Source organism: Sapajus apella, unplaced genomic scaffold, assembly GCF_009761245.1.
Source record: "Sapajus apella isolate SASKATOON/1434 unplaced genomic scaffold, GSC_monkey_1.0 scaffold58, whole genome shotgun sequence".
NCBI classification, from domain to species: domain Eukaryota; kingdom Metazoa; phylum Chordata; class Mammalia; order Primates; family Cebidae; genus Sapajus; species Sapajus apella.
The window spans coordinates 3,698,929-3,713,252 of NW_022436998.1; the positions used below are offsets into that span (position 1 = coordinate 3,698,929).

A 14,324-nucleotide genomic window follows, 5' to 3' on the forward strand; every position below is an offset into this window, starting at 1 on the left:
TGAGGAATGACATAGATTTCTTTAGGTAAGAATCTATAATTAGCAGTCAGTTGTTTTACTGCTTTTGACAACTTTGTTTTTCCATTTTTGATGACATGGCCTTCATCAAGAATGCAGTAGTTAAATTTAATATTTCTAAGGGAGAATATATAGAAAATTTTACAACTTTTACTATATGTCAGGAACTATATGAAGAATCTTTAAAGTGAAAAAATATTAAGTCTTCAAATTTGATATTAATTTTTCTAAAAGAAAATTTTTAATTCTTACCTAAAGAAATCTATGTCATTCCTCACAACATCATATGAAGCCACTATTAGATTGTGCCTTTTTACTTGGTGCTGTAACCTGTATTTAAAAATGAATAAAATTGGAAAACAGAGACCAGGAAAAGCTCTTAATATAATTTCAAAGGTGAAACTACAGCTACCATCATATAAAGTGCTTTCAATTTGCCCACTAAGCCCAGCATTCCTTTCTGCTCACTTTACATACTTGACTCTGAAAGGTTATTCTTCTGATGACTTGGCTGTGTTGCCCTACTCAGTCTGATTAGAAAAGAGATGAACAACAGACTGAAAATATGGTGGACATTTCAACTTTATTTGCCAACATCTCTTCTTTGGGGGCACTATTCCTTTATCACTCCACGTTGTTCTGGATGATGTGGGGGAACTTCCAATCACATGCCCCCATAATCACCAAGGAAATGAAGCATTTGAACCAGGGTAAGCTATGGACAATTTTTAATCCCCTAACTACAAAGGTTGTTTTGGAAGCATGACCTAAACAAGGGCAGCCAGTCATCTCCAGTATTGATATATTCATGAGAGAGGGAAGATGTGTTTACTATAGTTGCCAAGCTAAGAGAATTTGGGCCTGAGATTGCCCATCTTCACCTTATCTACCAACTGTAGACTGAAGCCCAATAGTAACAGTAAATTATACAAAGGGAGGAAGAGTGAGTGAGAGTAATCTAGATTGGCCTGAAGCAACAATCTACCCCTGAAATTCTCACGTTAGTGAATTAATGAATTTTCTGTTTGCTTAAGCTAGTTTGGGTTGAATTTCTATCACTTATAAATGAATGAATTCTATCAAAGACACACTACAGTAACTGCTCAAGAGTGCAAGCTTTTGAGCAAATCCTCACTCTGCAAGCTTTTGAAAGCTGCCTCTATTCAAATCCTCACTCTGTCCACTTAATTAGCCGAGTGACCTTGGACCTATGCCCCATTCCTTAGACTCCTTATTTGCAAATTGGAATAACAGTATTTGTACCTCATAAAGTGACTGTGAGAATACATAATAATTTTTTATTTAGTTTTTTTTCAATCCTCCTTCTATACATAATACACAATTTTACATAAAAGAAAAACTGCTTAGAATAGTTCCTGGCCAGTAAGCGTTCAAGATAAAAACTAAAAATTTTAATAACATTATTTAATAATAATGCTATTATTAGCACAGGAGGGCGGTAAATCTATGGACTAATCAGCAAGTATGACTATCCAATCTTTAGAAAATGAGCTAAAATCAATGAGCTTCCACTTGTAAAAATGTATAATTAGGAACATAAGAGATGTTAGTTAATAGGGAAAGCGTAGAGGTGAAAGAACACTAAAATTTAATGCAGCCATGACTGCAGCTGCAGCTAAAGCAGCCATTGTGGACCAAAAGTACTTCTGAGGAGAGGGAAGTAAAGTAAAGGGAGCAAGGAAAAAGGGAACTCTTTTTCATTTGTTTTTAAGGGAGGGGGACTCACTATGTTGCCCAGGCTGGTCTTGAACTCCTTAGCTCAAGTGATCCTTCTGCCCCAGCTTCCTGAACAGTTAGGACTGCAGGCATGCTCCCCTGCATATGGCTCAAAGGAGAGCTCTCAGAAAAGTGGGTAGAAAAAGAGAATAAAACAGAAGCACCAGATGCTATAGTCACAGACTCCCAAAAGGGGCATACGAAATGGCTTTGGTTCCTGAAAGTTACCCAGCTCCAGGAAAGCTCAACTTATCGTACAATGGTTAAAGTTCCTCATTTTGATAAGCCTCACTGATTATACCTTCTCAAAGTACACTCACTTTTCATAATTCGTTTCTATGTCATACAACCAAAAGAGCTAATTAGAATTCACTTTAATAAATTTCATTGTTCCTTATCTTAATTATGACAAAAGATGAAATATTTTGTTACTGTTGTACACCTCTTACCTTACTCTTTCAGTGGGAGGTCCAGTGTAGTGCAATGGATTGAGATATTCTCTAGAGCAAAATTTACCTACTTCATCTACCCAGTGGCCTGTTAATGTAGGCGGACAAACCACTAAGGAAGGAAGTGGCATACATTCTGCCAATTTTGATCTTGCATATTCCTGGGCCCTTTACAATAGCAAAACACAATAAATTAACCAGCTTGTTTACATTTCTCCAAATCTGGAAATCTGATTTCAAAATAACATCTTAAATTACCTATGACAATGATCTCCTGCTAGAATGCAGATGGACTGTAAAGTTTTTCCTAAACCCATGTCATCACACAGAATTCCATGAAGTTTATATTTATTAAGAAATGCTAACCAGTTCACACCATCCTGTTAGGGAGAGAGAGAAAAATCATAAATGTGAATACATCATAAATTTATTTTTCTTATCAAAAACATGTTTGCTAGCCAAAAGAACTCTGGCAAAAAAAAAAAAAACACACACATTTGCACAAAACAAAAATCTTTCTGTAGGCCAAAGAGAAATCTATGGGTATAAGATAGTAAACACAAGATTTTACTAAATGAATTTTACAAATTACTTTAAGGCCAGGTACGGTGGCTCACATCTCTAATCCCAGCACTCTGGGAGGCTGAGTTGGCAGGATCACTTGAAGCCAGGAGTTCAAGACCAGCCTGGTCAACAAAATGAGACCCCTGCCTCTACTTAAAAAAAAAAAAAAAAAAACTGGGCATGGTGATGCACATGTATAGTCTCAGCTACTCGGGAGGCTGCGGTGGGAAGATGGGTTGAGTCCAGGAGTTTGAGGCTGTAGTGAACCACGATTATGCCACTGTACCACAGCCTGGGCAACAGGGCAAGACCCTGTCTCAAAAAACAAACCCCAGCCCGCCCCACGCTAAATTCACAACGCTTCAAGGTTCATTTAAAGGAAAGTTCACTATTCCTATTTACAAGATAAGTATAAAACTTACCTGCTGATATTTTCTGAGTTCAGCATTGATTGGTACTGGAATTTTATAATTTTCCAATTTTTTCCCATCTAGCAATTGCTCCAAAAAGTGTCGCTCCTTGGCTTTCAATTGGATTAATTCTGCTGACATGTTTGGAGGGTCTGGAATGCCTGCCTAAAATGATTTTTAAAAAGTTATTAAAACTATGTACTCACAATTTTCATTCTTAGATCAAATAAACACAACAAAACATAAACACACAGAAAAAAGAATTCTGAAAATTGTATAAAGACTTAAAGACAAACAAGGTTAAAGAAATTGGCAAGCATTAAAGGTGCTATAATTAGACTACTAAGTAAATATATATGGAATATCTGAAAGACCACAATCTACAACTTCATTTTCTTACACCATGCCTTATTTAATAAACAGGTATATAAAGTTGTATAGTTTATTTTGAATTAAATGCTGTTACTGGAATTCTCAATTTTAGTGTTCTGATACCCTAAGGTATTGGTTCTCAAAATGTGGTCTGCAAGGCCCTTATGGATCTCCAAGACATTTTCAACTATTTCATAATAAAAGGAAAACATTATTTGCTTTTAATCACTGTTGTCATTTGCACAGATGTTGCTAAAGTTATAACGGAGAAAACTGCCTGTATTTCAGAAAGAGTCAAGGCAATGGCATCAAAATGTGCTAGTAGCCACTGTGTTTCTTAGAACCATGCATTAGCATTTTTTCAAATAGCCAACGTTAGTTAAAAATGTCCTTGAAAAGCCAGGCATGGTGACTCACACCTGTAATCCCAGAACTTCGGGAGGCCAAGGCAGGTGGATCACTTGAGGTCAGGAATTCAAGACCAGCCTGGCCAACATGGTGAAACCCTACCTCTACTAAAAACACAAAAATTAGCTGGGTGTGGTGGTGTGCACCTGTAGTCCCAGCTACTCCCAGGCTGGCAGGAGAATCGCTTGAACCTGGGCGGTGGGCGGTAGAGTTTGCAGTGAGCTGAGACTGCACCACAGCACTCCAGCCTGGGCGACAGAGCAAGACTGCATCTTAAAAAGAAAAAAAAAAAAACAAAAAACAAAAAACAACAACCTTGATAAAGCAGTAAAAGTGATCGATTTTATTAAATTTCAACCCTTTAATGCATATCTTTTTTAACATTCTGTGAGAAAAAAATGTGAATTCTGCTGCTTATCAAAGTACAACATATTGAGGAGCTGAACTAGCCATTTAAAATATCCACAAATATGAAGTCTTTCATACTCCCAAGAATTTCCTTGACAAACTCTGTAGTGCTTACATTATATATCCATCCTGGATGTACCCAACCATATGTTTTGTTGTTGGTTAATTTTTCACATTCTTAAAGATTTATGGTTATTAAACTTGGAAACACCAGACAATAATTATTAATTTCTTTAGACAAACTGTGCCCAGGAGAAAGAAAGTGTGTTAATGTAGCCATTTTTTGATGTAACATTTTAAAAGCCCTGATAAACTATGGTTATTCTGACTTTGGTATCTGGCTGACGTTTTCTCAAAAATGAACCTGTCATTTCAAGGAAAACAACTGACATTAACTTGTTGTCACTGATAAAATTCATATTTTCAAGAGAAATGGACAGTTTCCAATAAAAACAATTTTCTGTTAACAAACATGATTTAAAAAACATAATGAATTGTGTCCAATTGTAGAAGATTTACATGACTCAACAAACCAATATTTTCCAAATGACTGATGCATAATGTTACAAGTATGGGTAATAAAGGATCCATTCAAAAGTGTAAAACATACTTAACCTGGCAGGGGAGATACCATGATCACAAAAGTGTATGACAAACAAATGAATTTTAATGTAAGAGAGTATGAAACATTCATTGATAGGATTTTAGATTCCAATAACATTAAACTTTCTCTTTTGAGTTCTGTATGCTATCAGATAAAATATTCACAATTATTTGAGACGGCTGTCAAAATATTGTTCCCTTTTCTAACTATGGTTGTGAGGCTGGACTTCCATTATATATCCCTGAGCCAAAACAGCATATTGCAACAGACTGAATGCCCAAGCAAACCTGAGAATCCTGCTATCTACCATTAAACCAGAAATACTGGCCAGGTGCAGTAGAGGATTGAGCCCAGGAGTTTGAGATCAGCCTGGACAACACAGCAAGACCCCATCTCTACAAAAAATTTAAAAAATTAGCGAGGTCTGGTGACATGGGACTGTAGTCCCAGCTTCTTGAGAGGTTAAGGCAGGAGGATCACTTGAGTCCAGTAGGCTGAGGCTGCAGTGAGCTGTGACTGCGCTGTTGTACTCTAACCCGGGTGACAAGGGTAAAACCCTGTTTCAAGAAGAAAAAAAACAACCAAAAAACGAAAACCAGACATAAAAAGACTTGCAATAGTATAAAACAATGTCACTCTTCTAACACATTGCAAATAAATTGACATAAATATGGAAAATAAATATGGAAATATGGAAAATAAATGTTCATGGACTGGAAGAACTGATATTGTTAAAATGTTCATACTACCCATATAAGGCAATCCCTAAATCGCATTGAGGATCGCTAATCCCCAAAAGTCCAGTCAAATTTTTTAGACTTAGAAAAAGCAATCCTGCCGGGCGCGGTAGCTCACGCCTATAATCCCAGCACTTTGGGAGGCCGAGGCGGGTGGATCACGAGGTCAAGAGATCAAGACCATCCTGGTCAACATGGTGAAACCCCGTCTCTACTAAAAATACAAAAAAATCAGCTGGGCATGGTGGCACGTGCCTGTAATCCCAGCTACTCAGGAGGCTGAGGCAGGAGAATTGCCTGAACCCAGGAGGCGGAGGTTGCGGTGAGCCGAGATCGCGCCATTGCACTCCAGCCTGGGTAACAAGAGCGAAACTCCGTCTCAAAAAAAAAAAAAAAAAAAGCAATCCTAAAACTCATATGGTTCTCTACTATCCCTTTGAATATGCTTTCTGTAAAAACAAACAAAAAAACTCATGTGGAACCACAAAAATCCCAAATAGCCAAAGCAATCTTGAGCAAAAGGAACAAAGTTGGAGGGATCACACTACCTGATTTCAAAATATATTACAAAGCTATAGTAATCAAAATAGTATGATCCTGGCATAAAAACAAACCAAACTGTTTTTCAAAGAGGCTATCCCATTTACAACTCACTATTTTGCTGGTAGGAATGTCAAATGATACAGTTACTTTGGAAAACAATTTGGCAGTTTTATAAAAAAATTAAACTTCAACACATTAAACTTACCGTATGAATCAGTATTTCATTCTTAAGTATTTACTCAAAAGAAATAACACACATCCACACAAAGACTTATAAATGCAAATGCATAGTAGCATTATTCATAGTAACTTTTTTTTTGAGAGAGAGAGTCTCACTTTGTCACCCAGGCTGGAGGAGTAGTGGCATGATCTTGGCTCACTACAACCTCTGCCTCCCAGGTTCAAGTGATTCTCCTGCCTCAGCCTCCTGAATAGCTGGGATTATAGGCATACACCACCACACCTGGCAAATTTTTGCATTTTTAGTAGAGATGGGGTTTCATCATTTTGTATTTTTATTTGGTCAGGCTGGTTGGCTGGTCTTGAACTCCTGGCCTCAAGTGATCCACCCGCCGTGGCCTCCCAAAGTGCTGGGATTACAGGCATGAGCCACCTTACCTAGCCCATAATAACTATTAGTAAAAGCTGGTAACAATCCAAACATACATCAACTGGTGACAGGATAAACAAACTGTGGTACGTCCATACAATGGTATACTATTCAGCAATAAAAAGGAAGTACTTATACATGTTACAACATGGATGACATGCCATACCTACTATTTCCTGAATTATGTAAACCACATCAAAATATGATTAAACAACTTGGAGGTGGGATCCTGGTTCTTCTTGTGTTTCAAGCCACTTCAGTTTCCTGCACTGGACACACATTATTCGTGTCCCTGTGAATGTACTCCAAAATGCTCCTATGTGATCTTTCTAGTCTTCTTTTTCATACTCTCACTGAAACCTCATTTGCTTTTTACAGTCTTATTTTACCATCTCTCAAATTTATCTTTTGCCTAAACTTTAGCCCAGAGTCTACACCTAGATGTTACCAGAAAAATTATATTCCTAGAAACAGAATTACAAACAGAAATATGAACAATTCTATTCCTAGAAAAGCATCAGTAAATTTTTTTAGAATCACAGTGTCGGATTTCTTGTTTTACTTAAATTAAAACGCCATGTGTTTTTTTAAAAAGTACCTATTAAAAGCCTAAAATTTTTAATTATTTTAATATAAATATTTTTGAAATAATGCCTTCATTTTAGCCTGACATATTCTTTAAAAAGTGTTACCTTTTTTTTTTTTGGGGGGGGGGAGACAGAGTCTTGCCGTCACCCAGGCTAGAGTGCAGTGGTGCCATCTAAGCTGACTGCAACCTCTGCCTCCAGGTTCAAACAATTCTTGTGCCTCAGCCTGCTGAGTAGCTGAGACTACAGGCACACACCACCATATTCAACTAATTATTATTTTTTTTATATATTTTTTAGTAGAGACAGGGTTTCACCCATGTTGGCCGGGCTAGTCTCAAACTCCAGACCTGTGGTGATCCACCCACCTCAGTCCCCTGAAGTGCTGGGATTCCAGGTGTGAGCCACTGTACCCGGCCCTAAAAAAGGTTACAATTATTACAGATAAAGTTATAGACAACATTATGTCTATAAAGCAAGTATCTTTGACTTACCTCAAGTGGCATGAGTCTAATGAGCGTTGCAAAGCACTGCGTGGCCATGAATCTCACGCTGTCTGTCTGATCACTCATTCTTCCCAATACAGGAACAACTAAAAGGACGATATATGGAACAATACCAACATCCAGTTGTTCCATTACACCTGAGTAAGTGATTAAGGAAATTCTGAAATAGTTCCGAGACAGATGTTTTCACAAACAAACTGATACCAAGATTGTAACTTTTTAAAAGGCTCATGATTTTCTCAACTGTATTATAAGGGAAGAGACTGACCCTCCAGGCCTATGACCCAATTGTAACAGTATTTGCCCATTTTGTGGCTCCTTGGAAAATATTATGTAACTTTCTCACGATTAGGAATACAAAATTATGTTTTTCTTCTGAGGAAAGCTGGAGGAAGCTTTACTAACAAGATTTTTTTCATAAAGAAATTGCTACAAGCTTCCAGAATTCCAATGTCAAAATAAAACAAGTCACATTGTAAAGAAAGGAGTCCAACTCAGTGTCACTCAAAGATTAATTCCAAATTTCCCACCAGGATCTTGACAATCACCAGCTGGATATAGTGAGCCTAGTAAGCGCAGTTCTCCTGTAATCTTCAGTATTTTTGAACCAGAGTTTCTACTGATTTGATCTTCATCCATCTTTTGTGCTCTGTGAAATATCTTTCAGGTACTTTGAGTTAAAGAATGTTAGCTGCTGCCGTATCCTTAGCAAAGGGCATGCCTGTATATTTCTAATTATCTAGTATATTTTGGTTATTTTCAACCCAAGTAATGAACATACTTTAAAAACATAATATGTTTATAACATAGGGACTACCTATATACCTGATTAATAAAACACTGATTATAAATAAGTAAATCATTTACAAGATATATAGTTCATAAAGTACATAAAACTATTTTGCCTATTAAAAATCTATTTTAAAATTAATAGTAATTCTCTGGTTTCCATGTGAAAATTGTTATCATAAAAGGTAAATCAATTTGTAACATTTGTAATAAAATATAAAAATATTTCAATCAAGTTGAACGATGAAGAATAAATATATATATATTTCAAAATAAGATGTAAAAAAGTTATTTTTTGTAACATGGCAGGTTATTTATATACATATTTGAATACATCAATTTTATTTTAATTATCCTTAAGTAAATGAATATTATTCCTGAACAGTTTGTCAAATAAAAAAGGATACAGGCAAGTGCTTCAATTGCACCCTCTTGTTTGACACTGTCATTAATTGCTCCCAGCCACGGAAGAACCTTCTCCAAAAAAATATTCATTGTTTCCATGGTAGCTATTTTGCTCATGACACCTACACAACGAGCAGCCATGTGCCTCACTGCTGTACTGGGGTACTGAAGGCACATATAAAGATGTGGCAAATGCTGTACCAACTAAAAACAAAAAGTTAAAGACAATCAGAATTCTCATCAGGAAATACTGTTTAATATGTAACTATGACAGCCCATGCTCAGGAAAGTTCTCAGTATCCTAAGTGACTAAAAATATCTCCAAATACTTCAAAACATTACTGTCAAAACATTCTCAATAGAAAACTAATCCAAATCCAAACTAATGTATTACAAATCTTTCAAAAAGAAGGAAAAAAAATGGTACAGAACCTCTCCTCTGCTTATATCCTCTGAGGCATACAAGAACACTTAATTCTTTCCAAAATTAACAGGAAACAAACCAAAAGGTACTTGGTAAGATTCTCCTACTGAGGCTGGGAAAATACCACCACACATCACCAGCCCCTACCAAATTTGGCAGCACTAATTTAGGTTAAGTTTACATAATTTTTATCCAGTGGCTTAAGTGTTACTGATTTTATTCTAGCATCACACTTTGGTGGGTATCTTCCTCTGTAGCTTCCTGGCTTATGATAGGTGTTATAATCACAACAGCATTACAACAGCACTTTATTAAATGTCTGCTACATGGAACACCAGGATTAATGCTGATGAGAGCCAGGTATCTGTTAAACAGTTTGATGAGCCTTACAGTTCAGCTGAATGCATGTTGTTAATTATGGAGAGTAAGAGCATACAAATGGACTCAACTTTTCTTTACTAATAGTAAATCAGCAAAACTTTAACAAGTAAAAGAACATACTTCACTATGTAAAAAAAAAAAAAATCCATTCCTCTTCACCCTCTCCTAGATTCTCCCTTTTATGCTAGATATCGATAAAGAACTGGGGCTAATACCCTTCAAAATGGTGTAAATGCAGAGAGCTTCCTATTGCACATATATGAAAAGAAAAATATTCTCTTATGAAAAAAACAGATAATTCTCTATTTATTCCTCCCTCTGTCCCAATTCTTTTGTAGGACACATTTCAATAGTTAAAAAAATAAATCACAAACCAGTGTTCTATCTTTGCCACTGACCAGTGTCACCTTAGGCAGGTGACTCCTTTCATCTTTATACTTAACTAGGAAACAGGTTTCATTATGTGTGCTTTTCCTTTCTTGGAGGTATATTATTAAGATGATCTCGATAAACAGGCTGCAGTTTTCTTTCCTATTTATACCTGGCTCCTATGTCATCAGAGTCCTTTCCTCAATGCCCCTACATTCTAAACTTCCAGGTTGGGTTTTCTATCAAATTCAAGCAGCCAGGTCTACATCAAAGCCCACAAGAGTTGCACTGTTAGTAAAGGAGGAATATACTCATACCACAGCAAAGAAAAATGCAATTACTGAGGATGAAATCAAAGCTGTACCTTCCAAACCTTAAGACTTGTTAAATAAGACCACATGTTTTATTTGAAGAAATACTACACTTGCATTAGTTAGTTACCAAGGGATGTAGCTCAGAATCCATTGAAGCTGCTGCTGTTTCAAAAACTTGCAGAGAATTCACCAGTTCTTGAGCAGGGCCATCTCCCTTTTCCAGAAGGGATTTTCCATCTGTTAAAATATATTGTCTGCATTATCTGGCAAATAATTTTTCAAAATCTAGAGCCCACAAAAACTTTTAGCACTTTCTCAGCTAGCACAGGAAAGTCAGTTTTGCTTTTTAGTGTTAAAATTAAGTGCCACGACCTTAATTTAAATGCTGGGGTACCACATGCAAAGCAACCCAAGAACTTAAACATAATGATCCATTTCAAACATCTCTTAAAAAAAATTTTTTTTTGAGACAGAGTCTTGCTCCATCATCCAGGCTGCAGTGCAGTGGCATAATCTCAGCTCACTGCAACCTCCACCTCCAGGGTTCAGGCAATTCTCCTGCCTCAACCTCCAAAGTAGGTGGGACTACAGGTGTGTGCCACCATGCCCAGCTAATTTTTCTATCTTACTACATTGACCAGGCTGGTCTTAAACCCCTGACCTCATGTGATCTGCCCACCTGGGCCTCCTAAAGTGCTGAGATTACAGGTGTGAGCCACCGTGCTCAGCCCAAATCTCTCTTTTTTTAAATAAGGAGTATGTTTGTGTTTTTATTTTAAACCAAGTTTCCATTTTAAAACTAACCAGCTGATCTGGAATAACTAGGTAGAGGCACAGAGGCATTTTTATTTTATAAGGATATATTTAATTAATATACATTAAAATTTGTTAAAAACTGGACTCATAAAAATATGTGTATACCAAAATTGTTTATGTCGATTGTATTCCTCAATGGGCCAACCATAGCATCCCAGAGATGTGGCAACTTCACTGCCATTTCACCACCAAAATGCTTTACTATAGTTGTCAAAGCAAATTCAGCTCCTCTCCGTTGTACCAGGTAAGGCTTCTGGGCCTTAAAATTAAATGTCAGATAAAAGTAGAATTTCAGAAAAAATTATAATGCATTTAAAATTTTATCAAGAGAATTTAAAAGTAACCATTAAAGAACTCACAATGTTACCATTAACCAAGTAAGCAATTACTAGACACGTTTATCAAAATTATAAACATTTCCCAATAATTAAATTTACAGGGGCCTACAACATCTAATTAGATTTTTGTGCCCAAAGTAAAACACTTTTTTGGGATTGAGGATAAGGAATAGAAGGATATGTGCTGTTTCTAGAGATAGTCCTAAATGACATTTTTTTCTCCCTTCTTCTCTCTGCCCCAAAGAAACTTATCAGTTAGGGAGAAGATAGAGGAAATGATCTGTCCTTATTTACATTCACTTAAGGGATAGAACAAGATTAAGCTAGCCCCAAGATTAGTAATTCTTATTCAGAAGTAATTAACAGTCCGTAAATCTGTTCCCCCCCCAAAGATATTAATATATACTTTTAAAATTACATTTAACTGGAAGAATAACTATGCAAACTCTAGAGATAAATATCAAAATCAAAATTTTTATTAAATTATAGGGAAATATTATCAGTGGAAAAAACTTCACAGAATGTTTTAAGAGAAATATTGATAATAAGCTGTTGATTTTAAAAAGAAACTTAAAAGAGGCCTGTATTTTACCGACACGTCTTTCAGTATTGATGGCTTACTGCTGAAACCAGGTAAATTCCTGTCTTGCAATCCAAAGAACTAACTAAAGCATTCATTCCATTGCTAATAATGTGACTGTGAGATTTTCAAAACAAAACACTTTTTAAAAAACCATTGGTTATTAGGACTGTACTATATAACAGGTAGACCAATGGGAGATCATAGAAACCCTGAATAAACTCTCACAAATATAAACAGAGGTGCCATTATAAATCAAGGAGGAAAGGAATTAATAGTAGGATAGCTGGCTGTTCATATGGAAAATAAATTTAGAACCCTACCTCACACTACACATGTAATATATTTCAAATTGAATAAAAAAGTCAGGTGGGTGGCAATTTTATTACATTTGTGCATTGAAAGGACAGAGAAGAGTTAGCTTTCACTATTATTTAACACCTTCTCTACAGTCACTGCTATAGGACTGAATTAATTTATATTTATAAATAATGTATGTACCCTCTATCATAAGGCTATCTTGCCTAGGAAAATAAAGTTGGTAAAAATTACAAGAGACATGAGAAATCTGAGGTTTGCTGTTTTTCTGGATCATATTGTTGGAGTACTCCAAAAGTTAACCTCAGTACTTTCACTTAAAAGCTTGTGGAAGCTAATACAACCTAGTTCTCAATTTGTAAGTCAGGTATTTGTTTAAAAATCAAAGCATTCAAAGAAAAAAACTATTTACCTCATCAAGTTCAACAAGAATATTTCCACTACTTCCCGCAGGGAGATCTGCTATTTGAGCTTTTACTGCTTTGGGAGTAGGACCTCGTCTACTTGTGATAGCAAAAGCAGCTTTCTGGTGCCTATAGAGTGTAATTATACCTCTGTGCTTGGTGACAGTATGGTGCATTCCATCTTTTTCTGAGGTGGATCCTAATAAGGAAAAAAGTTAAATAACCTTTTAATCATGATATAGGTGATACCAAATATTTTCGGCTCCATAAAAGATATAATGTATTTTTAAACTATGTCTTTTGGGCCTCAACTTTCATAGGCCAATATTTTCTTTAGATAATGAAATGGCAACAAAAAAGTCTATTTCCATAGGATTTATACCTAATACAATCCAGGCTGTACAGTCATCTGAACAGTGAGAAACAGCACATAAAAAAATTATTGTGATTTCAGTTAAAGCATATATAATTTTTTTTTTTGAAGACAGCATCTCTGTCACCCAGGCTGGAGTGCAGTGGCATGGTCTCAGCACACTGCAACCTCCACCTCCCGGGCTCAAGTGATCCAATCCTCCCACCTCAGCCTCTTGAGGAGCTAGGACTACAGACGCACACTACCACACCCAGCTAATTTTTATATTTTTTGTAGAGATGCAGTTTCACCATGTTGTTCAGGCTGGTCTCGAACTTCTGAGCTCATTCCATCTGTCCACCTCAGCCTCCCAAACTATTGAGATTACAGGCGTACACAGACTATTATTTTTCTCTTTTTTGAGATGTTGCCTAGGCTGGAGTGCAGTGGCACAATCTCGGCTCACTACAACCTCCACCTCCCAGGTTAAAGTGATTCTCGTGCCTCAGCCTCCTGAGTAGCAGAGATGACAGGTGCACGCCACCAAGTCCAGATAATTTTTATATGTTTTTTTTTTCAGTAGAGAAGGGGTTTCAGGCCGGGCGCGGTGGCTCAAGCCTGTAATCCCAGCACTTTGGGAGGCCGAGGCGGGTGGATCACGAGGTCAAGAGATCGAGACCATCCTGGTCAACATGGTGAAACCCCGTCTCTACTAAAAATACAAAAAATTAGCTGGGCATGGTGGTGTGTGCCTGTAATCCCAGCTACTCAGGAGGCTGAGGCAGGAGAATTGCCTGAACCCAGGAGGCGGAGGTTGCGGTGAGCCGAGATCGCGCCATTGCACTCCAGCCTGGGTAACATGAGTGAAACTCCGTCTCAAA

At 36.8% G+C, this 14,324-nt stretch overlaps 1 protein-coding gene across 4 annotated transcripts in view; it reads right to left on the reverse strand.

Moving 5' to 3' along the window:
• Positions 1 to 14,324, reverse strand: part of BTAF1 (B-TFIID TATA-box binding protein associated factor 1) — a 99,575-nt gene that overhangs the window by 20,772 nt on the left and 64,479 nt on the right. For all 4 annotated transcript variants that reach the window (XM_032245545.1, XM_032245547.1, XM_032245548.1 and 1 more), the window contains 10 exons: positions 13,100 to 13,290; positions 11,557 to 11,710; positions 10,763 to 10,872; positions 9,150 to 9,351; positions 7,942 to 8,090; positions 3,191 to 3,343; positions 2,463 to 2,584; positions 2,205 to 2,372; positions 271 to 348; positions 23 to 135 (listed from right to left, as the gene is read on the reverse strand). In XM_032245545.1, coding sequence (XP_032101436.1) covers positions 23 to 135; positions 271 to 348; positions 2,205 to 2,372; positions 2,463 to 2,584; positions 3,191 to 3,343; positions 7,942 to 8,090; positions 9,150 to 9,351; positions 10,763 to 10,872; positions 11,557 to 11,710; positions 13,100 to 13,290 — 1,440 coding nt within the window. The remainder of the gene's footprint in view (positions 1 to 22; positions 136 to 270; positions 349 to 2,204; positions 2,373 to 2,462; positions 2,585 to 3,190; positions 3,344 to 7,941; positions 8,091 to 9,149; positions 9,352 to 10,762; positions 10,873 to 11,556; positions 11,711 to 13,099; positions 13,291 to 14,324) is intronic.